Below are 26,790 nucleotides of genomic sequence, written 5' to 3' on the forward strand. Positions count from 1 at the left end.
CTAAATTTGATGCGCCTCTTTGAAGAGCCACTGCCGTTAAGAGTCTCTGTTATATACGTTACAGCGGTTCTCTTGATGTTAGTATACAACATTTATTTATTTATCTTCTGTGGTAGATAGGCCTATTCTTTCTACATTGTTTGTCTTTTATATAGGCTTGTAGTCTTTCTGCAAGTCCCCACAAAGTTAATAAATAAATCCCCTTTAATAGTCATATTCAGAGCCCTGTTAACCGTGCACTAAAGAAAAGTGTTTTGTAACTTGAAAAATGTGTTTTCTATGGCGGTCATTAGGTGGTACCTGGAACAACACGTTTTATTAAAGGTGGTACTTGATCTGAAAAGTTTGAGAACCACTGTTCTAAACCAAGTTTACATACAGCTTGATGCGAAGCGCTTCCATTCAACAAATTCCCTCGGTTTTATCTGGTTTGGGGACTCTTATCAAATAAAAGCACAGGTTAATAATTGTCTATTAGGGTGAATGCAGGGGCACTGAAAAGGACATTTCTATCAACCAAACCTCCCTAATAGCTGACACACAAGCGGCTACAGCCTGAATGGGTCCATTTGGGTACATAAAGGGAGTGGTTGTTATGTTAACAAACATAGAATGAGAGGTCAAACTGTCTGCATCTGAACAGGACCAGATAGCATAAGCATGCAGAGGGGACATGATAATATACGGTCTTATATAACTTGCTGACAGATGTATGCAACGCCATCAATAACTGCTACGGCACAGCAACCATATAACATGTTTGCTGGCAGGTTATCTACATGGCAGTTTACAACATTTAAGCGTTTTAAATTTCTAATGTTTCAAATTGCAAAAATAATTTAGGAAAGGCCATACATCATTTAGCAACTACTTGACAAATTGGTGTAAAGGGCTTTATAAAAAGAACACTATAAAAATATCAATGAGCTCTCAAAAGCAGTCTGCACAGTGGGATGTGCAGCAAATACGGTTAATACTACAACACAACGATATCCAATTTAGTCGAATTTTGTACCTTTATTTTACAAGACGACATCTATCTGCAAACATCTTGAACATTCAGTACCTTGCCACGATTAAAACACCAAAACAATATGCAATTCCAAAAATAAAAGTCGGACTTTGAGTAAGGTACAATTGTAAGGTGTTGGATCAGTTTTTGAGATTTAGTTGAGATGTATAAATTGAGATCAAGACATCATCTTTATCTATCTATATATCTATACACATACACACACACACACACACACACACACACACAGTATATACATTAGGCTTTCTAATCCCAAAACAAGCAAAAAAAAATGTAGTCTCTACATCATGTAATATAATACACAAGCAAAAAGTCATACATAATGTAATGTAATAGAATATAATAGAATATATCCACCTATAGGGTTTATATTATATTATAAAGAGACTTCTTTGCTTGTTTTGGGATTAGAAAGACAATATCCAATGCAGTAGGGGGAGACTAATATGAAGCTGCAATGAAAAACACGCTAACAACTTTCAGTCATCACTCATTTGTATTACTGCCTCAACCAAGCAGGTCTGAGCTCCAGCAACAATCCTGCTTGGACATGCAGACCTTCTTAGTGGCACCCGAGACTGATGCTTCGCTGATTCAGGGACATTAAATCAAACCCACGACCATAAATTGCATATTTTATAAAAAATGTACATACACGCACGGTGCACCAAGTGGCCGAAGCGATGATGTGATCGATGAGCACAATGATTCATCAGCCTGCCTGTACCATCGTTCATCTTTGCTTCTCAGTTGCAACCAAGGGGCCAGGTTATGTATGTGTGGGATACTGTAAATTGTTTGCCCCGTGTAAACTTCCACAGATTCGGGGAGGACACACAAGCACAACTAGCTTAATGATCACCAAAAGTTCCCTCCCCTCTCACTGCAGCAGTATATATTTGAGGAACCTCTGCTGCTTTTGCTGTTGTTCTCAGAGCAGGAGATGATAATAGCAAGTAAGGGACGCTAGGACTCCAAATCACAGATCGGAAGGACACGAACATCTCCAAACCAGCTACAATGAAGATCATCCTTCTGTTTTTTTTACTCATCTTGTCAGTAACTAATGCAGTGCCTAACCAGAGGAGAACACCCAGGGAGGCACCCATCCTCAGCACAGTCCAGCCAACTGAGACTAGATCCCGCTTTGCTATGTTAGATGATGTACGACTGCTAGCAAACGGTCTGCTCCAACTCGGTCAGAGTCTCAGAGAGTTCGTGCACAAGACCAAAGCTCAGATCAATGACATCTTTCAGAAGCTCAACATTTTCGACCGCTCCTTCTACCAGCTGTCTGTGGTCACCAGTGAGATTAAAGAGGAAGAGGAGAAGCTGAAGAAGACGACTGTATACTTGAAGGAAAACAATGAAGAGATTAGAAACCTGTCGATGGAGATCAACAGCAAAATCAACAACATTCTACAAGAGCGAAGCCAGCTGCATAGCAAGGTTGGAGGACTAGAGGAGAAACTGCAGGGTTTGTCTCAAAGCATTTTGCCACTGGAGCAAATTCAGGAGATCTCTGGTCTTAAGGTGATTTAGATCAGATTGTCTCAATAGTTTAAATGGTTAAAAAAAAATTTACTTCTGAAATCAAAAGGATAATTCAACCAAAAATAAAGTCCTTTTTCCACCCTCGTGTGGTTCAAAACCTGTGTAAAACACAAACGACATTCTTAAGAGTTTTGCGTCCATACAATGTAAGTCAATGGAGGCACATGGTTACCAGCATTGTTCAAATGTTCTTTTGTGTTCTTCACAAAGGTTCGGAATGACATGAGGGTGAATAAATAATGAAATTCTAATTTTGGGGTAAACATTCCCTTTAATATATTCCAATGTATGACGTTATCAGAGACAAAAAAATATGTACCATAAGAAACTATACTACTATTTAAGTTCTAAACGTATTAATGTAAACTCGGTAATGTACAATTGTTGTTTAGCTCTTTGACAAAATGTTAAACGCTTTCATTTGGAAGTTGCATTGGATAAAAGTGTCTGCGAAAATAATAATTGTAAATGTAACCTTTATGTGCGCTGTATTAAACGTTGTTACAGGAAGTAATTGAAACACAAGAAAAGACCATTACGGACCTGCTTAAATCCGTGAAAGAACAACACGAACAGCTCAACTATCAGAATGTCAAAATTAAGAGTCTTGAGGATAAGGTAATCCATTGCATGATTAAACGTATATTTTCTGACGCATCTCATTACTCATCGCATTTATTTTCATTATTGCAAGTATATAAACATATTATTTTTTTCAGCTGAGTTATGACAACTTTCAAGACACCGCAGAAAAATCGTTGGATTTAAGACCAGAAACACCTGACCCCTTTGGGTACTTGACAATGAATTCCACCAATGGAACTATGGACAAAAACGGTAAGAAATTAACAATCAGCAATGTCTACTGACATGTTTTACTGAGTCCAGACTGATCATCTGTTTATTTTGTTGTATAGATTATCCAATGGACTGCAATGACGTGTTCAAAAGTGGACAAAGAAAAAGCGGAATTTACCCAATAAAACCCAATCAATCTGAACCCTTCAATGTGTACTGTGAGATGAGCCCTGGTAAGAAACCAATAACACTTAAATTTAATAAATACATTTAATAAGCCTTAATTTGTTGAATTGACAATGAGATACTCATTCAAAGATTACAAATATGTATTTTTAAGATGGAGCAGCTACAGTCATTCAGAGGAGGGAAGATGGTTCTGTTGATTTTGACCAGTCATGGGGAAAATATGAACATGGATTTGGCAAACTTGAAAGTAGGTATTCACCTTTGTGTAATGTCAAAGATGTTCTCTTAAAATGGATTTAATGAGTTAGTGTATACAAAAATAAAACTGTTGTGGTAATGTATTCACCCTCAATTTTCAAGTGTCCTGGGCACAATGGGCTTGTTAAACAAACTAAATTATTGTGCCTGAACTTCATAGTTTTGACAGTTTTGGGACGTATACTTTAAAGTTACGCAGGAACAACAGCGCAGTATCCAAAACAGGAAATTAGTGTACTACGTTGCTGCGTACGAAGGGTCAAAACTTTCATTAAATGACACATCCCATTTAAAAAGAAAATCCTGAAACACTTTCATATGCCTCCAGGACATTTGAAAAATACTGCAGAAGTACTGTAGAGTATTTTATAACCCCTCATACTTCTTTTTGTACACTCACTGTAAACCAAAAAATATATATATTATTGATTTAGTTAAAAAGAAAAAAAAGTGATCATAAATTAGAACAAGTCAAGCGTTTTTCACATTTGGGTAAACAATTGCTTAGGTTTTTCCCATGACAAGTTCACCCTAAAAAAAGAAAATTCTGTCATCATTTAATCAGCCTCTTGTCATTTAAATACCTGTATGACTATATTTCTTCTGCAGAACACAAAAATATATTTTGAAAAATGTTGGTAACTAAACAACTGTGGTACCAATTGACTTGCATTGGTTTTGTGTCCATGCAAAAGAAGTCAATGTGTACCGCCGTTGTCGGTAGCCAACATTCTTCAAATATCCTACAGTAAGTCCTACAGGTTTAAAATGACAAGACGACGAGTATATAATGATAGAATTTTCTTTTTTTTTATGCGACTTGTGGGTGGGTGAATTATCCCTTTAGAAATGACACAAAAAAACAAACTGTTGATTAAAAATTGTATCAAATTAAGTAAATGGAATATATATGGTCAAAAAACATATGTGGTCTGTTTTAAGTATATATGGTGATATAAACGCAAACTATGCTGTAAGTGTAGTTACACTGCATTACAAGTTAATGCCTTAAGCATCAAATACTTTAGCCTTAATAAAGTGTCTGATTGGATTTTAGTGGTGGCTCCAGGCTTAATATATGCGGTAGGGGGTAATAAAGAACGTATACACTATCATACATGTTTCAATATGTTCTGTATGGTGTGTTGCAGATGAGTTCTGGCTTGGCCTACAGAAAATCTATTCCATTGCCCAGCAAGGAGAATACATTCTACACATTGAACTTGAAGACTGGAAGGAGGAAAAGAGGTTCATAGAGTACACGTTCACCCTGGGCGGCCCTTCGACCGATTACACCCTTCACCTGGCACCTCTTTCTGGGGATCTGCCTGATGCCATGAGTAACCACACAGGCATGAAGTTCTCAACCAAGGACAGAGACAACGATAAGAACGACGAATCCAACTGTGCCCGTAACTACACAGGTATCAAATTAAAGTGTTTGAATTAATCCCTTGGGGAATCTCATGTGATCAAAAACAATCCAACAAAAGGACTTCCAAGAACAATAATGAATGTTTGCCGTTCTCAGGTGGTTGGTGGTTTGATGCATGCGGAGACACCAACCTAAACGGGAGATATGCCTGGATAAGACCAAAGGCTCGGCCCCAGCGCAGGAAAGGAATATACTGGAGGCCTGCCAAAGGAAGCCCCTTCACCCTTAAATCCACCAAAATCACTATCAAACCATCAACCTAGTTTCAATAATCCCTGATCGTACTTTCTATTGGGCCATTTGATATCAATCAGAGGGTCACCGTGGCAATAGACCCTAACCAACAAAGAATCTCTCCTCTATAGACAGTCTGAAATTGCTGATTTCCACAACAGAATGATGCAACTGCAACCGGTCACTGACTCCAGCAGAATCTGAGTCAAGGGGGAATTTCAACATGCATGTGTTAGATCCATTGGACATTGGATTAAAAGCTTGATAGAGGATTATTATTACAAAATATATAAAAAGACAGAGGTTCAAATAACAGACAGTACAGACGTGCATGTTATTAGCAATAATGGACTAAGTTCAGTTGTAGACCATATGCATACTGTAGTATAGAACTATACTGTATTCAACCATAGAGCTTATTAATGTCTTGTTTTATGGTCATTTAAATAGTGTAAGCAAAATTCCAGAATGTGCAACATTTCATCATTTCTACAAGCAAAGTCCAATGTTACACGAGAATCAAATAACCTAATTTAATATTATATAACAAAGATATTAATGAAAGCTAATATAAAGTGTCACCAACTAATTGTATTGTCATACTGGTTGAAGTTGGAGTTTCTTTTATGTTACAGAGTCATATTGACTCCATTTTGCATTTTATGCGTACTCAGTTGTATTGTGTATATAAATATATATATACATATATATATTTAGTTTACAGAATGTTTTCATATTTATAGCAAAACTTTCAAACATTAACACAAAAACAAAAATAAATCTTTCTTTACGTTTCACATAGAGCAATGAGTGGATATTTTGTTATAATACCCAAACTGCCAATAACTGTCTGTTTCCATTAGGGCTGACTAAAGAAAAATGTGGTGCATATAAGTTGCTCAATAATGCTAAAGTATATGTGACAGAGTATTTCTTAAATTCTACGAATTCAATTTAAATCAAATATAAAATAAATAACCATCTGACGAGGTTATTGCAAACCATTGTGTTATGCACATTTGTAATAGAATATTGTACAAAATATGTAATACAAATGTCTGCAAAAACTTCAAAAAAGGGAGTACAGAAAAATAAGAGCACCTTACTGGTGGGATCAAGAAGATGTTCTCATACATTAAGGCATAGTTCACACGAGGAGACAAATATTCAGCAGATAAAACATTTCCAGCAGTTTAAGCAAAAAAACCTGAACCTTTCCTAATTTCATTTTACATGCCCCACACACACATAAATGTCTCAAAATAATTTTCAGCAGTAACTATGTCAAGATGCATTAAAGTCCAAAACCCTCCAGTCAGCATCCCCCAAATCAAGGCTGATTATGCAGAGCACCTGTCCACTGAATGATAAGGCTGGCTCCGGCTAAGAGAAGACAAACATGTCCTCTGAATGACAGGTTATGTCAACATATGCACAAGATAAGCATTGTTGTCTGGCTGACCTTGACCAAAATAGCATCCTTAGACAGTGGGGTTGAATCTCACAATGTGACTCTGTCACATTTAGCGATACATGTCAGAAAAAGCATTACATTTCAAGTAACAAACATTGCTTGTGTTTGAGTGCAAGGACTCGATGAAAAGATCGTATGAAAAAGAGGAAAAACCTGTATGTAGTGTTGGGCACGTAAACGTCCCTGGCGGGAAACTCCAAGATCTCTTTCGTTGGCCGTACTCGACTGTCTGGGTAGGGCTTAACTTGGAGTAGATCAGGGGTCAGGCAATAATGAGGGCTCTCAGGGGCCGGTGAGATGTCGATCTTTAACTGAGCTGAGGGCATAAGAAAAGCAAGCTATTACTAGGACTGTCAACTGATAAAAAATGACATGTGCTGATGAATGAATTGCATATATCAATAATCGTGGAGAAATCATTGAACATAAACGATAACTGTCCTACAGTCCAGACAGCATCTACTTTGCAATAAGGTTTGTCAATATGGCCGTAATCCATTGATGTCAAGCCAGCTCTACCTGTAATGGGCCTCAGTCTACGCAGCACAGAGGAGGGACGCCTCATGTCGGCTAAAAACTTGTACAGGTCTTCATCGCTCAGCCGATCTCCCTCCTAATATAATAAGGAAAAAAAACTAATGTCAGATACAGGCTGTCAAATATTCAAAAATGAACAATATAATAACATTAGAGGTCTAACTATGCAATGACAAGTAACTAGAGGACGATGATAAGAGATCAAAGTTTAAATCAATATTGGGCAGCTATTCCAGAATCACAGTATGACCTGTTTAAAGAAGTTGGTGACTGTCAGGGTGGCAGGCCTGAAGCTGGTCAGACTGCACGACTCGTCTCCGCTTGTGGTTCTCTCCAGCGAGCGGCGTCCCACTATACTGGAGTTCCTCCGCTCTGACCATGAGCCTTTCCGTTCTGTGTGACCGACGACAAGTGATCAGGCAGTTCAAGCTATTCAGTGGTACTGCTAGATGAGTTCAGCCTAAACGATTCGTAGACTCACCTGACAGTCCCATCTCCACCTCAGTGTCTCTCTCCAAACTGCCTGCACTGTTCACAATGTTCATGAGGTGTATGGCCGTCCAGGCGAAGGGCATGCGGTAGCGCCCCAGGCGCTGACAGAACTGGTCCGCCTGACCACGCAACTTCTCAAGCTTTTCCTTATTCTATGAAACCCATGAAACAGTAAGTAAAACTAAATTCCAGCAGGAATTGGTATAAAAAAAGTATTTGGAGTTACGAATAAGATTGGACAGTTGATGAAAGATCTTACTTTGGCTGCGTCAGATTCTTTGAAGACCATGTAAGGTTCGGCACACTCTCCGATATCTCCCTGCTGTAGCACTTTCTCGAGCTGCAAGCGAACACAGTAAAACATATTGACATACTTCAATACTCCAAAGCTTCTATTTATGTAATCTACTTCATTTTCTACAATATTTTGTGGTTGTGAAGATTTTATTTTAAAAAGACACATGGAAAGGAAAACGTCTGAAGCATTTCCTGATGCCTTAGAGACATGAATGTGAATTGTTAACCTTGATGACGAGAAAGACGTCTTGTGAGGGGTAGGTTATGGAAAACACAGCAGAGCGGGCCAGCGTGGAGATAGCAGCAGATGGGATGTGTGGCCGGAGCATAGCCTTTGTTTGCTCTGAGTTCAAATCAAAGTAAAAGTTCTCTGATATCTGAGGATTAAGATAAAAATAAAAATAAATGTCAGTAGTTGCAAAGGAATAACTAAAAACAATAAAAGAAATTAAAGTTGTGTTTCGCTTTAATTTTTTCTGTTTCTTTATGAAGTTTAACATGCTGATTACAAAGTACTTTTTTTATTATTATTGACGGTAGACACAAAAAAAAACTAATCACATTTTTTTCACATTTACACAGTTTTTACTGAAAGAAATTACAAGGTACTGGCATAACACTGAGCTCAAAACAACAGTTTAACATAACAGTTACTAAAAATAAGTCGTCCAAAACTTCAGAAGTGTACATTTGATAGTTTTTGTCTTTTATGACAAATACTGTCCTAAAGAACCAAGTTCCAGACGTAATCTCCCATCATCGCTTAATCCCGCTACAGATATTTCTTGAATCTTCTGACAGTGACGATTGGAAAATAAATGTTTTTTTACAGTTTTTGTTTATTTGCAATATACAGATATATTGTAATTTATAATATAAGCTCAAATTTACTTGAGCCAAATATACACGAAAACATTGATGCTATATGAAAATTAATATAACCACAAAAATGAGCACCACAGAATTGAACAAGAACTGTAAAAAGGTCGGTCAAAACCAAAATGTGTTACACATGTAATCAGTTAGCCCAGGCAGTATTATGACATTGATAGAAAAATGTCTTTGGTTTTCGATATTTGTGGGATAACACAAATGGATTTTCAACTACTTTTAAAATCTATTTAAACCTACATAAATTATTTGCAGCGTTTTACATTTTATGAAAATATGTCAGATATACATGATAGTTGATAATGGCACTTGCAGCGTTGTGGTTACAAAGATAGCATTTTGTGCACGAAGGCAGCTTAGAGAAACGGAATTCTATATTAATTATAAACAGAGAAAGTGTCTTTTTCCGATAACCAATCACACATTTAAAAACTACAATACAAATTTCTCGCTAGAAATGCAATCAAACGTTATTAAAAAGTAATAGTGTAACTTACATTTATACAAAACTATGCTCCAACAGGCATTTTCAGCCGCCATTTAATTAATTAATTAATTTTTTAGAGCTTGAGCCTTCTCGACCAATCACATGTAGTTATAAAAACGTCAGGTCTCTGTCATTGGGTCTACACAGGTCTACTGTTAAACCCTGAACAGCACAGAGGTAACGATAACAGCTCACCTTTTTCTTTTCCTTGACATCATATAAGGCCAAACTTGCGAATATTGGCTCGATTTCTATCTCAAACCTTAAAAGGAGAGAAGCAAGTCAGCAATACAGTAGCCATGAATGTTACATTTCAGTACAGAAAAAGCAGCTCCAGACTTACTTCAAGGACAAGCACTTGACTAAAAGCCTCTGACCAAAATGCTCTTTTGGAACATCGGGAACACAGTGGCGCTCAATTGGCTCTTCCTACGAAAAATACAGATACAAATAAAGTAGTCTAGACATGATCTGCTGTGGGTTTACGTAGTGAAACCCTATTCAGTGTAAATATGGTGGGCAGTGTCCACCGCCGTATTATTTATTTATACATATGAAATTATTATAATATCAAAATTATTTATATTTTGATTATTCTATCTAAAAACAAGCTGAGAACTGAATTCTGAATTACTGAAATGCCGTTGTTTAATACATCTATTAATTTATACAGCCAATATCGTAATACACAATTATTTGGCATTCCTAAAGGCACCGCAAAGAACTATCAAAAGAACTCTGTTATACATTACCTCATCCAGAGCGGGGTGCAGCGCAAAGAGCTCTCGATGACGGTTTGACTTGCGCTGGTCTTCATTGTGACGGTCGATCTCCTCATTAGGCACTCGATCCAGAAGGTGTGGCAGCAGAGCATCAGGCTGAGAGTTCTTTAGGTCAAATATACTGCAAGCCCAACTGCCCCGTGGAGTGTCATCTATGGACATGGACCTCCGCTTTAGATCATCCTGTAACACATAACACAGTTCCCAGTTATATTCAGCAGAGCCACAGTAATAGTATGCACAATTGTTCAGGCTTATCAGGTTTAGCAAAAAAACATTAGATTATGTATGATGACAGGTTCACCTGATCTTCCTGATAGCTGCTGTGATCTGGCAACTCATCTGACTCAAAAACCTGTTTTGGTAAACCTCTCTGCCTCTCCTTCTGCTTGTCCAGAGTGTTGGGATTAAACGCAGTGCCAAGCTTGTGGTACCTGTGCATCCAAAATATATATGGGATTACCGGTCTGCTAGCATGTATGGATTAGCTAGTGCTACCACGTGACAAAAATTTTAGCATTTAATTAAAGACATTTTTCTGATAGACCCAACAATTCTTTTGATCTTAAAGCGTATGCTTAAATGTATGAAATTGGTTTTGTACACCAGTTTTGGAAATGTTGTCTTTGACTCAACGTTCAAACTGTTTTTACACAGTTTGGTCACTAACATTTCACTTATTATTGTTATAATATATTTTATTAAAATATTTAGAAATAAAATATAAAAAATAGCATTAAAGGGGTATTTCAGGCAAGAGAATTTCCTCATGTATTACTCACCCTCAAGGCTAACTGAATATTACTTTCTTCTTGAAGATTAATGCAGTCAGAGTTATATTAACATTTATCCTTTTACTTCCAAGCGTTAGTATGCGAGTGAATTTTTTGAAGCTCCAAAAAGTGCATCCATCGATCAAAGAACATCTCGACACAGCTCTGTGGTCTTAACAAAGGTCTTATGATGCGAATCGATGCGTTTGTTTAAGAGAAATTACCGTTATTGTCATTGTCAATATGCATATGTCTATCCTACGTTATTCCGCAACTGCGCCATATTCAGTTAGGATGCCTTGAGGGCGAGTAAAACATTACGCCCTATGAATACCCATCTACTAGAAAAGCTCTTAAATGGATAGTTCACAAAAAAATTAATACTGTCATTTACTCATCCTGTTGCAAATCCATATAGATTTCTGTTGTAAACAAAGGAAGCTTTTTTAAGAATGTGGGAAACCAATCAAATATGGGTCACCATTGACTACCATAGTTGTTTTTCTTCCTACTATGGCAGTCAATAGTGCCCCAGACCTGGTTATTAACAGAATTTTTAATGTTGGGCGAACAATTCCTTGAAAGAGCAAACAGAGATAAGAAGGACATCTAATGAAGCAATAGAACTTATTACTCTCTGAACATCATACTTGCGGTTAACAACAGCCCAGTCCTCAGTATAAGAGCGAACACAATCTCTGACGTGAGCATCGTTGTCACTGTAAAATTATTTTAAAAGGAGAAACACACACACTGTCAGTACACTGTTTGAACAAAAGCATCAGACAAATGCATAAATGTCACATGAACACACACTTACCCTTCCTCGGGCACAGCTTGGCCAAGAGTTCGACACTCTCTTGGAGTGTACAGCACTTCAATATCATCTGGAGGAAACTCAATGAGATCTCTCAGAGGTCCTGACTCTATAACAGGTGGATGTGTGATTAAATAGTCCTCGAAATCCACCGGCTCTATTGCTTCTGTCAAGGGAATCTGCATGAAGAACACCAGCGAGGAGAAAAGAATGTCAGTTTCACTGTCAAGAATGAATTATCCCTTACAAAATCTTCCCCTGAAGCTGAAAGCACATAGTGTTTGTATCACTTAATCTTTTTTTTTTAATTAAATATGTGATATATTGTTGCGGAAATATAATACTCACAGCATTTCTAGTTGCATTGCCACTCACACCAAGGTTTTTGAGAAGCTGAGGGGAGCCTCCATACTGACCAGCAATCTGTTTCCTGACCTCAGCTGCTACAGTCCTGGAAAAAAGAATGACAGGGAAGTTTAGGGGTAAGGAGGATGTGGATGTATATTTAAGTGTGAAGCGTAACGGGACATGCAGGTCAGCTAAGGATCCCATGACCTGACAGTCATCATCTCACTTTAAAAAACGCACAGAACTAATGCTGCTTTTAAGTCAAGTGAGCTGACATGAACAGACGCTACCACCGAAACCATACATTTGTCAGATGACAGAATCCCAGGCTCACTGAAATAAGGCTATTTAATGTCAAAGTGTCATCACTATTATGTATAATATTTTTGATAAACAAGATAACATGAAGTCATCTCAAACTTCAAGCCCTGGTCAGGTAAAATAAAAGATTGAGCTTAAATCAAAGAAATTTGGTCTGCAAGCTTTGGTCTTGAAGTCACATTTACAATGTTATTAAATTGCCTGCGTGTTATCAAACTGACGCATCACAAAATTCATTATGAAGTGACATCTTAGTGATTCCCTGCAAAAGAAGTCTTATTTCCGGTCATCCTTTTATATAAAGAGTATGACGTACAGTACAATGAAGCAACAACATGCCCCTGTGCCCTTGTTGATTCTGGAGGGACCATTATTTAGGCTAGACATTCCTGAAGAGAGAGCAGATGACTAGCCCGCCGACGTGTTGTTTACAAAGGCACAATGACTTTCGGTGCATATTTTACACCTCCTTTGAGAACATCTTTTAGAGATCCACAGACTGTCATGAGAAATGGTTTCTGTTCAATGTTCAATGTTGATTTCATTTTTGTGGCCTTTTCAATTTGGCTGATAGTTCAACTGCTACGTCAAGACGCTATAATGAAACAACAACTATGTCATATCTCTATAAATGAAACGTGTTTTTCCTTTATCATATCTCAATCAGCACACTTTACTATTTGGGTAAGTGACAAATAATGATTGGAATCAGGACAGCAGGTGCCTCCGAGTCTTTATTTAACTGACCTGAGTCAACAAGGCAAAGGCATTCCTAAGCATCTGGAAAATGCCAAGAGCAGAAGCCACAGGGGACCCTAAAAGGTCATTTCCTTTTTTTCTAGATCAACTTGTGGTCTAATCTTGCGATTTAACATCATAAAGGACCTGTCCATTGAAATGAAACGCAATTTAATCCAATGATGGGTCTTGGTGGTATAGTCTATTATAAAAGCAAGGGGGGCCCCTATTCACCAAAATCCCATTAGCCGAAATCTGAGTGAATCAAATGGAACAATGAAGTAACAACATCTTGTCACATTCTCATCACAAGTTATCTGCTTGAGATTAAATCCAGTTTTGTATTTCAGGTATACTTCTGAATCATTCTGAAATGGTTGGGGAGAAGTATTCTTGGTGTCTATATAAAAACATGTGTAAGACCCCGTTTCTTGACAAATGACAATCATACTACATAATAGACATTGTTTACATCCAAACATGCTTATTTAACCCTCAAGTTTTTTTTATACATTGGAGTCAACTCAAAAACCAAGCCACGCACAGCGATGCTCGATTACATATACCGTTATGCACATTTGACAGCATTACATCTCACGATTATCTGATGTGTCAGTGTGTCAAGCCATCGTCTCGTAAACCCCAAACAATGCATTTCAGTGACTTCCCAAAATCATTACACTGGCTCAACAAAAAATGCATTTGTGTATTATAAAACCTCCGATAGAGGCGTATTTTAATGTACACAGGCACAAAGGCATCATAGCGCTGCCTTTCAGTTTAGGGTGGGTCACTCGGGCATCTCTATGGCTGTGGCTCAAATCATAGCGAGCTGCCTAACTAGACTACCTAACTAGCGCGTATTACAAGCCGGCCACGCCCATAACGCACTCTAGAAAGGGAGCATACTGGGATTCCTGACACAGCCTTTAGAACTCAGCTCCAGCTAACTCAACGTCTAGGCCTTATTTGGAAAGGCTGGCATGCTCGCCCACTGCATTAGGCAGCAAAGAAAGATTGATCGCACGGCTCGGGGTGAAGACATGTTAAAGCGCCATGAGGTTCTGATATGGGATAGATTTTCTTACCTGCTGATTTTCTGGGCGAATGCGCGGCGTTCAGCCATAACTACAGCCGCTGAGTGCTCGGGTACTCCAGCCGCGATATTCCTCCTTTCCCACCCGTATGCCGACAAATCCCGCCTCCTGCGACTCCCAATAAGACTGTGATTGGACAGTTGAGAAGTCATTCATAAAGTCGTAGTAATCATAACAAACAGCGGACTAGTGAGAGGCGGGACTTGTCGGAATATTGCAGGGGGGAAGCAATGAGCTCAGTCGCGCAAGAGAGAAAGAAGAATGCAAAGTTACCGTAAAACTGGACAAATAAACGCACCTTTCTTTACAACCTCGGTGTCATTCAGCCACACGACACAAAATGTAACAGTTACAGTTAATACGCGAATATAATGAAATGTTTTAAGTATTAATAAAGTATATGTGGTTTATATTTCTGGGGTTTCTAGAAGCATTATATTTTATTGGATATCTGGCAGTTGAAGTTCATTAGCGTCTTATGGAGTTGGGAACGTTGGCTGGAGGCCTACCAAGATGATTCATGTATCCTGTGTAACGTTACACAATAGAGCGATCTTTTACAGGAAACTATCGGTGTCACCAAAAGTGTGAATTGCATCCGTTTCCACTTCCACCGGAATGCAATCTGTAAGCAATAACATTTATGTTTTTTTAGGGTGTAAAATCGCATCATAACGGTTGTGTATGTTTGACGTTTCTGCTTATGAATAATGTAAATTATTTTGACTCCAAATAACAAGTATTGCAGATTTTTCATGTTTATAATTTTATTTATTTTTTGTCTTACATCTAAGTAGATAAAAGTTGCGAACAAAGCAAAATATTTAAATTAATATTAAATATTTGTATTTAAAAATACCTATTATTATATCTATTAAAGACAACAAAATCAAAGGCAGCCAGTCTTCTCAACAAGAGAATAGATGAAATACCGCGAGAGCGAACGAGATCAACGCTTCCTCAAAATGTAAACAGAAGTGAGCAGTTGCAGAGTTCTTCAGCGTAACAATAAGTAAGCAGCAAGTTTTAAAATAAAAGTGTATTTTTTTCAATTTTCTACTTATTTATTTTGCTAAGCATTTGCCGCGTTTGCATTTACGTATATTGAAGGCAACTGCAATGTTTTAAAGGTGTACAAACTTACGACTACTTAGCATGCTAGTCAGCCAACAAGAACAGAAGTGAACTGCATTCTGGTCGTGTCTACAAACGTATCTCTTCCCTTAACTTCTGTTACAGCATTACTTGAATATCGAACAAACGCTGGGAATTAAATAAAACTAATATGTTAATAATAAAAGCCAATTCCAAATAATATTTCGAAGTATATAATTTGTCTTGTTACTATGAAAACATTTACAGAAAGTCCAGCGTGGGGCTGTTATGGGTCCTGCTTTGCGGCTGATGATATGGAGACTACAGGGACAGACGAGGTGGAGAAACTGAAGTCTAAGTTAATGTCAGCATGGCACAATGTGAAATACAGTATGTAATGACATATTCCACGTTTCAGTTTTAAGATTTAATCCCTCACAAAATATTTGCTCACTGTGCTTAAAACGTCACGTTTTTTACTCTTGTAGGTTGGGCTCTCAAAACAAAAACTGCCTTCGGCCGTAATTCCCCTGTTTTCTTGTTGGGGAAATGCTACCATTTCAAGGCTGTGGGTAAGTCATAAGCAAAGTTAGTTTGAAAAGACCAAAAAAAGGTTTATATTTGACAAACATCAACATTCCAAAACCCTGTTGCATTTAAAGGAATCAGCTATGTTTCTGCTGTTCACAGATGATGAAATCCACACAGAGAGTTGCACAGTTGAAGCATCAGATGATAATGATGTCATCACCGGCAATGTTGAGGATTTTCGGAGGGACCTCACCTCACGGGTTTGGCTTACTTATCGAGAAGAGTTCCCTGCCCTTCCAGGCTCTACCCTCACTTCAGATTGTGGATGGGGTTGTACGCTCAGGGCAGGGCAGATGATGTTGGCCCAGGCTCTTCTGCTTCACGTCTTGGGAAGAGGTGAGGTTAGGTCAAAAGTAAATTGTTTATGACTCTTAGGCATTCTTTTCGCAGTACACATTGATAAGAAATTAGACATTTTTATGAACTCATTTAGAGACTGAAAGCGTAATTGTATCATTTTTCATTGCATAGGTTGTGGCTTTCTAATAAATATGTTCTCGTATGATTGACTGAGGGTAGTTTTATGTTATAAGATGAACAGGCCACCTTTGCCAGTTTAATACCTTCATTTAAAGTCAACATAGAAGCGTCATCCACTACCCATGTCTGTAATAGAATATGTCATTATTGAAATCTCTGTCTATAAAGAAGCTAATAAAATATTCTTATTGGATACTTACATCCCTTAACACTTATCAAGGTCATTACCTAATGTCCCCAAAGCCAGGTCCAGCACCTTTATGACCCTTAGCAATCCTACCCACACAATTTCAACCCCCCACCCTGTTTGTGAGGATAAAATGTAGTAAAAGTGAAAAATGGACTACATGGAATATTTTAATTTAACATTTGTTCTTAAATCAGTAGCCACACTGCCTTATTCAAAGTCATATTTAAATATGCCCATGAAGCTTGGAGAAAAACTTCCAGGAGTTCTGAAAGACATCTGTTCAATTATTTCTAAATGGTCCATTTGGATATAATTGATGAGCTCATTAACAAAGTAAAGAACATAACTAATTAAGTGCATATAATTGAAACGATTTGGAACAGTAAAGGCCAACCAAGATGGACCTATTAAAGCGATACTTCACCCAAAAATGTAAATCCTATCATCATTTATTCACCTTCGATTACTTCCACATCTGCATACATTTCTTTGTTCTGATGAACACAAGAGAATGATATTTGGAAGAATGCTTCTAACCAAACAGATCTCGCTCCCCCCTTGACTCCCATAGTAGGAAAAATTACATTATAATTTTTAATGATCTTTTTCAACAATGTAGGACAGCAAACAGTTCTGGGGCACATATGAGTACCAGTGTATATTTTCCTACTATGGTAATCAAAGGGGGCAACATCTGTCTGGATATAAGCATTCTAACAAATATCTTTCTCTGTGTTCATCAGAAGGTGAGTAAATGATGATAGAATTTTCATTTTTGGGTGAGTATCCCTTTAAGAAATATCTCTTAAGCTGTATTCACTTCAAGTACAAAAATAGCACACAACGTAACTTAAAACATTTTTAATAAAACATAATAACAAACAGTATTTTGGTATTATGCAAGGTGTTCCTGCTCATCTACTAGAGCATAATGCCAAGATTGTGGGTTTTGATTACCTGTAAAGCGATATGAATACATTTGAATTATAAAAGCCTTTCACCATTCGAAGCACAAGCCTCGGTTTTTTAAAGACTTATTCACACAATTTTCTGTCATCAGACTGGACCTGGCCTGAAGCTCTGACCCTGGAGCCCTTGGATACAGAGACATGGACCAGCAGTGCCGCACGGAGACTGGTGGCCACATTAGATGCCTCTCTTCAGGGGGATAGAGCACATGTCACTCACTCTCTCTGCCCAACTCAAGGAGGTGCTGAAGAAGCAGACTCCTACCTGAAAGAGGCATATCACCGCACCATTGTGTCCTGGTTTGGGGATGGACCTTCAGCTCAGCTGGGCATCCACAGACTGGTGCAGCTTGGAATGACATCAGGAAAGCAGGCGGGAGATTGGTACGGACCTGCGGTGATGGCACACATACTCAGGTAAGAGTTTGTAATGAACATTATATAGTTTACATTGTGCATCAACCGTTCCTCAGTGTGATGTAATGCTATATAGTGGTTTTTAAATATTAAAATTGCATTTAGGCAAATTTTCATACAGATTATAGAATATCAATTGTTGTTGTTAGAAATCTGCAGCAAGATGAAAAAAGGTCAAACGTAACTCTCTTTTAATTCTCTTACTCTCTCTCTCTCTATCACTTCTTCCACAGAAAAACTGTTAGTGAGGCAACAGACCCTATGCTGAAAGGCATAAGTGTATATGTGGCACAAGACTGCACTGGTATGGAAAATGTTAATGTATAATATTTTACAAAAAGAAAAATATTCAAAAAGAATATTTTAAGTGTTCTCCCAATATTCACAAAATCACAAGAATAATTGGAAAAGGAGCATATTGCCTACAATGGTTAATCACTATATCACTATTGATATCATGTTAATTTAACACATACGACATGATAAAATGGTAATTACTTATTGCGATTCTAACTTATTTCTTAAGAGTTACAGTGGTTACAATCTCTCCCTCGCGCCTCACTATACTCATATTTTATAATTCAACGGCCAAAAACACAAAATAAACTAAATCAAAGATAAATCCGACCAATAGTTTTGTTTGTTTATTTCTTTCAAAATTGCAATAGATTATGTTATCGTTATTAATATTATAAACTAATAGAAAATTGATCAAAACTATGGGATAACAATTTTCATTGGCTCTTCATTCCAACTCGTGCGTTTGAAAAACGTGTTTGAATAAAATATTCGTTTTCTATTGAAAAAGCCCTTAACACAACATATTGGCACAATTATATTTTTGTCTATCAAAATAATTACAAATATTTCTTTAAGCATATACCCTTAGAATTAAAAAAGTTTAAGATCACAAAAAACATTCAAGTCAAGTTACTGTAAAGCAGTAATAGGACAGAAGAAGCACCTGATTTTGACCTTTGTGTTATCGATTGCAGTGTACAGTGCTGATGTTATTGACAGCCATTCAGGGCAGACGGGCAGCCCCACTGATCCTCAAGGACTCAATACTATTCCTGATGGTAGAGCTGTCGTCATACTCATTCCCGTTAGACTGGGAGGAGAGAAGATCAACCCAGAATACTTCAGCTTTGTCAAGGTTGACTTTTTGGATTATTGCAGGAACTAGCACACCCAGATGGTTATATATTAATATATTAGTATAAGTACAGCTAAACCATGTTGCTATAAAGATATGATCCTTGAGGACAATAACTTATGATTATGTACAATGTGAACATTTCGTAGATATATATTTCTACATCTAGATCTACAAACTTGCAGACCACATAAAGACAAAAAGATGTGACTGTTGACATCAACACTGTATAAGCTCTCTTCTTTTCTTCCCCAGAGCATATTAAGCTTAGACTACTGCATCGGCATCATTGGTGGAAAGCCTAAACAGGCCTACTATTTTGTCGGATTTCAAGGTGAGTCGTTTTGTACACTGGATTGCTAAAATGGAGGCAAAGCAAATTGATGCACAAAAAAAGAAAGTCAAGTGCCATCAGAAAGCTTATTTTATTTCTCTTAAACCCACCAAAACGCTACACCATTCATCACACAAGAACATATTAAGCAAAAGGTTTTCAGCATTTACATAACCAGCGTGCATAGATTTCATAGCTAGCCAGAGTGGCCCACTTTTCATCACACTCAGCATCCAGTTTAAACCTTCAGTTGTACATGTTGGTAGTCAATATTTACCCATTTACATTTTAGCAATTTGCAACACACTCCACGATGATGTCTAAATGACAAGCAATACATCCTCCCCGCCACGTCTGCTCTGCCATCCGCATTCATCATATGCAAATGACGTAATATAATTGCGTGTTTGTAAAAGTAATTTCGCCACACTAAAATTAAATGACAGCCCCCTCTACGACATAAAGAATGTGTTTGTACGACTGGATTTGATATCTGGAGTTGAATCCGTTGGAGTTTAGAAAGGAGCGAGAAAAATTACACGTGTTTGATTGTTCGAAGCCCAGCCGAGGTGAGTGACTTTGAGCTGCTCTGCATAGAAATTGAGCAAGGATATGCATTAAAATAATCACCGTGTTTTTTTGAATAACTTGTCTTTTGTTTTGTCCTTGCAGATGACAGCTTGATTTACATGGATCCTCATTACTGTCAGTCTTTTGTGGATGTCAGCACAAGCGGTTTCCCTCTGCAGGTAATGTGGAATTACAAAAAGCTGACCATCGCACAGGGATGTGAATTTAATAGTTTCTGTACTTAAGGGTATGAATCTGAAAGCAGTTCTCTGCACCCAATTATCGAACACAAGAGATTTACACATCCTTCTGTACTTTGTATCAGCTTCCACATATTTCATAATGCTCCAACCGTTTTATATTTCAGCATCATAAGTTATTTTTATGCTTTTTGTGCGCTGTGAAGTGGCCTGACAAAAGACAGAATTATTGGGTCATACTTTTGGCTCAGCTGTCTCACCCATTTCAGATCTCAGGCAGAATTCAACATTTGTCTAAAACATTGTCAGAAAGTAAAGCCTTGCATTTCTGCTATCTGTGTGTCTCTCATGACCATACATATCACTCATTCGGAATGGGTGCTTTATATCTCACCCACACACACACATTACATTCTAGATGGACCTTAAATGGAAATTTGTCCATAATGCATAAACAGAAAAACTAATAGCTTTTTTGACTCATTTTAATAGATATATATTTCTCCGTTACAGTCTTTTCATTGCCCGTCACCAAAGAAAATGGCTTTCAATAAAATGGACCCAAGCTGTACGATTGGATTCTACTCAAAAAATGTTGAACATTATGAACGAATTAACAGAGAATTGTCAAAGGTAAATCATTCTGAAAACATTGGTGTGCAGCTGCACTGTTAAGATCTTTTTTTGTTGTTTTGATGATTAATGTTGTTCTACTATCTTTATATGTGTAGCGATATTGGACAGAAAAGAAATTCTTTTAAGCAGTAAAAGCTGTTTTCTGCACTTATGCCAGGAGGTGGCAGCAGTTAACCATGTAACTGACTGTCAGTTCCCCCACACAGTACTCTTTGTTGCCCACTTTTGAGAGCAATGTTGTATATTCCTCTGGCCTTCTTTATTATACATGAGAAATGAGAAGTTAAAAATAAAGATTGTATAATATTTCTGTAACACTTTACTGGAAGCTTGTATTTGTTAACATTAGTTAATGCATTAGTTTACATAAACTAGCAATGAACAATGACTTCTACAGTATTTATTAATCTTAGTTCATGTTCATTTCAGCATGTGCTAATACAACTTTAAAATGACACATTGTAACTGTTAACATTTGTAAATAGCACTGTGATTTCAAATGAATCCTTTTATTGACATTAATGAACATTTAAAATAATAAAAAAACTCTATTGCTCGTGGTTAGTTCATGTTAGTTAATGAATTTAGTAATGTTAACAAATACATTCTTATTGTAAAATGTTAACAATATTTCATGTTATCTGTGATTTAGCTTGCTGTGTTCTTGTTTATGGCAGATATTGCAGACCTCTTCTAAAGAGAAATACCCTGCATTCACTTTTTTGGAAGGACATGGGAAGGATTATGAACTTTCAGTTCCTATAGTCAGAAGAGAATGGCCATTCATCACGGACCCAAAGAAAGCAGGAGCAACATCCGGAGACTTTGTGCTGCTCTAAGGGAAGCCACTAACACAGTCAAGTGATACACACTGTTTCTGGGTCTGTCTTTCTTTACACAACACTGTGGGCCTAGTGTAGGTAAGTGTAGGTACTTGTGCTACACTGCACAGTCAAAATACTTCAGCAGTGCATAAACCTTTCAAGGTATCAATACATATACAGGTATATGTAATTCTACATGTGCTATATGAAAGCAAAAATGTTTGCTCACAGGTCATGGCCTTTTTTACAGACTGCTACATAGACTTTGGATTCAAAATAAGCATATTTCATAATATATTTGATTAATGCAAAGTGGGGTTAAAATGTAATTATTTTTAATTTTTAAAGAATTTTTTTTCAATAGAATCGCATTATTTTTCTGGGGCATAAAGTTGTTTTTTTTTTGGAAAATAGTGTTCAAAACATAATCTAGTCTACTTCTTGAAGGATAAAGTGATTTACTGAAACTTGATCATAACCTATATAGGGATTATTTTCATGTTGATTTATTTTCTTAACTGTAAAGATAATGTGCCTTTACCAGGGAGTAGAACACTGTATCTCATACGCCTAAATGAATGTCATGGTGCCAACTGAAAATAAATATTTTCCAGTGATAGAAGTGTTCTACCTGCATTTAAGGAAGATTGAAAGTCACTTAAAATGTGGAACATTTAACCGGACAATAGTTTGTCGCCATATTTAAAACTAAAGAAATTCAGAGCTGCATAGATCCAATAAGTCTTTGACAAACTAACTGTAGTATTTTAATGGTCTAAGGCAGGACTTAAACTAGTATGAATCAAGTCATTATTTATACACTCCGTTTTCTCTCAATAATCATTTCAGATGTTGGTTTATTTATATTGTCAACATAAAATATATTGTGCTTCCACATCCAGTAGTTGTGAATAACATTTTATGTTATTATTTCTCATTGGAAACACCTTATGATAAAGCACCTGTCATTATACGTAATTGAGTTCACACAAAATGTTATAGTGTTCACACATTGTATGTAACCAACCAAATGTTTAAATCTACTACTAATGCAAACCTAGCAATTCTGCTATTTTAAGGGTTTTTAAAATACCACATTGTATTTCAATATCATACTTTGCCAAAATCATTTTGCACAATGGACATTTCAGTTTGACAATTTGTTGATTTCAGAAATGTACAATAAATCTAACATGATTAATAGTCAAAACACTGATACTACTTATTTTGTTGCATCCTCTATCGAACAGACAATCCTTTAGCTAATCTTTTCCAACAAACAAGCAAGATTGTAGACTAAAATTACTTGCACTTTCTAAGTCCTGACAAACCCATTCATTCAAATGGAAAAAATCTGTATCCGATTATGCCATTTTCCAGTGGTAAGAAAATATCCTTGTGTTGGACTCATGTTGCCATGGTTAATTTTCTGTTCCGCCTGAGCAATGCTTGTGCTATTTTCATGTTAAATACAAATTCTTATATTAATAAGGTTATGACCTTCAATTATTAGCCCTGGCTGGAGGAACAAGTTACCCTTCAGGGGAACAGAGCAGAATAAATCACGGCCTGTTTTAACGCTGTTGATGTCGTGAAGACCGAAGCAGAGGAGCACAATAACCCCATCGTCTGTGATCAGTAAATTCCTACTGGGCTGTTTTTAGGAAACGAGACATAGAGGAGAGAGGAAAAGGGGGAAGTTTGGGACATTATGGGTGAGGCGGCATTTCGCCTTTTCTGTTAGCGATACATGAAAAGGCGTTTGTGCTGGGAGGCATGACAGCTTTAAGGAGACTTTGTGTTCTTGCCTGTATTTACGATGCTGCCTGTATGAATATTTGATTAATGAGTCATGATCTCCAGGGGGGAAATGCTGTATCCCAGCAGCAGCATACAGCAGCACACCAGACCTCAGAGCTCTGTTGTAGCATCGCTGCCAATAGAGGCATTGATTCCGGCAGATTCCTCAAAATCTAATCTGCTCTGCTGAATGAATTCCTTAGATGAAAGAAGCGGAAATCTGTGAGAGACTCCATTCTGAAGGCAATTTGGATTGAATAAAGTTTCTTTCTCTTCTCTCTGTTTTTGATACCCGTTTTGACAAGATAGGATATGACATAAGGCTTTGCCGCAGGCTGTAATGGAGTGGGCACATGCAACAATCAGTTTAGTGTTTTATTTCGTTTTGCCTTCATTTCATTCTTTTCATTCCTTCATTTCTAAAACCATCTCTTGGGCGAGACTAACCTAAATTGGAACATGCACCTGATCATTTTGTTCAGATGGAGAGGGATAACCAGCATAAATCTGTTTAAGGCCTTTTCACACATGCAAGGATGGGAAAAAGATAAATATAGCTGCAAGCAGCAATTACGGGGTCAAGCCCTTCAAGTGCACAAAGAAACAGGAAACATATGTAAACTTTTCTGATGATGAGTTATTTTTAAGAAACCTGGAAGCAAATTAAAACAATTGCTAAAAGCACTTAAAATGATTGTTCACCCACAAACATGCAGAACACGAAGGTCTTCCATTGCTGCTCCTGATACTGAATGATGTTTGTTCCAACCTATAAACAGATATTCTCTTTTGTAAATATGCACACATACACAGAATTATTATTACAATAATTATGTACAGTCACACTTTTCCTATTGACTTTAATTGTGAAAATGAATACAATATGTTAATTTAATAGATACTATTAATTTATTATTATTTACACGTTTCATTAAATATTTATTGAAATGTAAAAAAAAACATTTTACGTCCTTATTCACATGACTCTACTAACAGGAAGTTTTTAGACTCTTTTTATGTTACCTGCAAATTTGTCAGCTAAGGCTTCAGGCTCCTCTTCACATATAATCTCTATAAAATATATATAAATATATTGAATGCTTGTCAATGAAGGCCATTTCCTGTTTTTACCAGAAAACAAAACTGCGTCTGAGGCAAGCCCTCTCTTGTTTTGTTCAATGAACGCCAAAAAATTTATTAACACTGTTGTGATTTGAATTCCGGTGCTTTTGACTGAGTGGCGCTGCAGCGATTGGGAGCCCTGAGGCTTTCCTGTGGCTCTGTGGTACAAGTTTGGTGTTAAAAATGCCAAGGTTGTTGGTTCAATCCCAGGGGATTGCACATACTTTGAAACAAATGTATTGGAAATGCAATGTAAATTGCTTTGGATAAAAGTGTCTACCAAATGTGTAAATGTAAATAATGCTTCCACTGGGTCCTAAAACCCGAGTTGCTAGATGCTAAGATATTTTGAAATCTTCTAGATGTTATCTCCAAGTGATCTTGTTGTGTCTGACACTTTGGAACTAATCCAGACAATCACAGCGCAGATTAAAATTATTGGTTGGAGGAATTAAAAACGGCTGGCATTCCAGTATATTCATGAACATTACAGGGCGTGTTAAATGGCTGGTATTACCGACACAAAAGGATTTAAACTATCCTTAAGCAACAAGTCTGTATAACAGAATATGGAAAACCGTATAATAACACATCAATGTTTCATGCTCCAATCCAGTGGATTGTATAAACGCACCAAAAACTCGTTCCACCATCAAACTAGAAGTTAGCACTATGTGGGAGGTGTTTTCGCTGTTGGTCGCATCTACTCTTTGACAAAGGTTTCGTGTTCGTGCATTTTGTCTGCGTTGAGATGTGTAGTTTATGTGCTGCTACAACAAGAAGATGAAGGATGACAAGAAAGTTGTTGTTTAGTGTAAGCGCCATAGCAGTTCAAGTAGTCACACAGTCCCTTAGTGTCAGCTCGGCCTTACTAAACTGGAAAACAGGATAAAAAACTGTAGAAACCCTTTTTTATTTATTTTCCTTCCCTTTTTTTACACATACACATACTTTTCAAGTATAAAATGTCTAAAAAAATGTGTTTACTTGAGAAGACAAATGACATATAAAACATCAAGATGTCAAAATATTGTGTTGTCAACATTACATGCATGTTTAAAACAAGCAAAAACTTGAATTAAGCTTATTTTGAATACCCCACCGAGAGTGATGTTTGTCGGTTTTGACTTTATTTTTATCATTATTAAGTGAGCAAGACGATAAATCTTATGTAATTTTGAAGAATTAAGACCATGTTATTTGCCCCTTGGTGTGGAATAACATGGTCTTAATTCTTTAATTTAGTCGTAACACCTGCAGAAGATAAGAACTATATTGACCAAAATTTGTATTAAGTGTCCCAAACAGCTCATATTTAAAGCCGCTGCATACTCATTTACCAACGTCCACGTGTGTACGATTAGTATTTTTGGATCATACATTTGGTTACAAACTGACAGAGGACCGTGTTACGTTATGAGCTCAGGTGGCAGGGTTGTGCGTCTTACAACAGGTGCACTGCAGCTTGATTTATTCCCCCTGTAGAACTATGGAATGCTGGGAATCTTCAAACAGGTATATGAAATCTCATACTAGGGTGAAAGTGTACATATATCTGCTCACATATGTAAAAACTACGTGTGTGTATTTGCATGTCAGTCTATATATACGTATGGCGTATTTGACGTAAAAATAGTAACAGATGCCTTACATAGCGATCGGATTCACGATCAGCAATGGTAGCAAAATAACTCATTAAAGGTACTTTCATGTTATTTCCTGCCCAAGGGCATCAGAAATATTTCTGGAACACACGTCACTTACTATACTTCGGAAGTGGACCGTGAATATTCCTTGGAAGGTCAATGTCCCTTGGTCAGGCGAGCGATAATATAGCCTATCGCCATAGCAT

At 37.2% G+C, this 26,790-nt stretch overlaps 3 protein-coding genes across 7 annotated transcripts in view; 2 read left to right on the plus strand and 1 right to left on the minus strand.

The window, feature by feature from the left end:
• dock7 (dedicator of cytokinesis 7) overlaps positions 1-14,677 on the minus strand; it is a 38,888-nt gene extending 24,211 nt beyond the window's left edge. For all 5 annotated transcript variants that reach the window (XR_013786850.1, XM_079459546.1, XM_079459544.1 and 2 more), the window contains exons 1-14: positions 14,547-14,677; positions 12,400-12,502; positions 12,055-12,230; positions 11,885-11,953; positions 10,766-10,895; positions 10,432-10,644; positions 10,023-10,108; positions 9,875-9,941; positions 8,529-8,678; positions 8,264-8,344; positions 7,994-8,156; positions 7,763-7,905; positions 7,495-7,588; positions 7,129-7,291 (exon numbers count right to left, since the gene is read on the minus strand). Coding sequence is in view for 4 of the 5 variants with exons in the window: in XM_079459546.1 (XP_079315672.1) it covers positions 7,129-7,291; positions 7,495-7,588; positions 7,763-7,905; positions 7,994-8,156; positions 8,264-8,344; positions 8,529-8,678; positions 9,875-9,941; positions 10,023-10,108; positions 10,432-10,644; positions 10,766-10,895; positions 11,885-11,953; positions 12,055-12,230; positions 12,400-12,502; positions 14,547-14,584 (1,676 nt within the window). In the remaining variant the exon portion in view is untranslated. The remainder of the gene's footprint in view (positions 1-7,128; positions 7,292-7,494; positions 7,589-7,762; positions 7,906-7,993; positions 8,157-8,263; positions 8,345-8,528; positions 8,679-9,874; positions 9,942-10,022; positions 10,109-10,431; positions 10,645-10,765; positions 10,896-11,884; positions 11,954-12,054; positions 12,231-12,399; positions 12,503-14,546) is intronic.
• angptl3 (angiopoietin-like 3) lies at positions 1,958-6,100 on the plus strand. Its single transcript, XM_079459548.1, has 7 exons — positions 1,958-2,566; positions 3,095-3,205; positions 3,307-3,424; positions 3,505-3,618; positions 3,726-3,821; positions 4,984-5,256; positions 5,364-6,100. Exons 1-7 carry the CDS (start codon positions 2,054-2,056, stop codon positions 5,528-5,530), a joined length of 1,392 nt encoding a protein of 463 aa, XP_079315674.1. The 5' UTR covers positions 1,958-2,053; the 3' UTR covers positions 5,531-6,100.
• An 823-nt stretch (positions 14,678-15,500) lies between the features above and the next one.
• Positions 15,501-23,223, plus strand: atg4c (autophagy related 4C, cysteine peptidase). The gene is made up of 11 exons (XM_079460762.1): positions 15,501-15,567; positions 15,918-16,040; positions 16,139-16,222; positions 16,341-16,577; positions 17,972-18,296; positions 18,530-18,600; positions 19,292-19,452; positions 19,708-19,786; positions 20,459-20,535; positions 21,070-21,189; positions 21,870-23,223. The coding sequence occupies exons 2-11, from the start codon at positions 15,965-15,967 to the stop codon at positions 22,029-22,031; spliced, it is 1,392 nt and encodes a 463-aa protein (XP_079316888.1). The 5' UTR covers positions 15,501-15,567; positions 15,918-15,964; the 3' UTR covers positions 22,032-23,223.
• Positions 23,224-26,790: the final 3,567 nt, after the last annotated feature.

This window comes from Barbatula barbatula (assembly GCF_947034865.1).
Source record: "Barbatula barbatula genome assembly, chromosome: 7".
Lineage (NCBI taxonomy): Eukaryota > Metazoa > Chordata > Actinopteri > Cypriniformes > Nemacheilidae > Barbatula > Barbatula barbatula.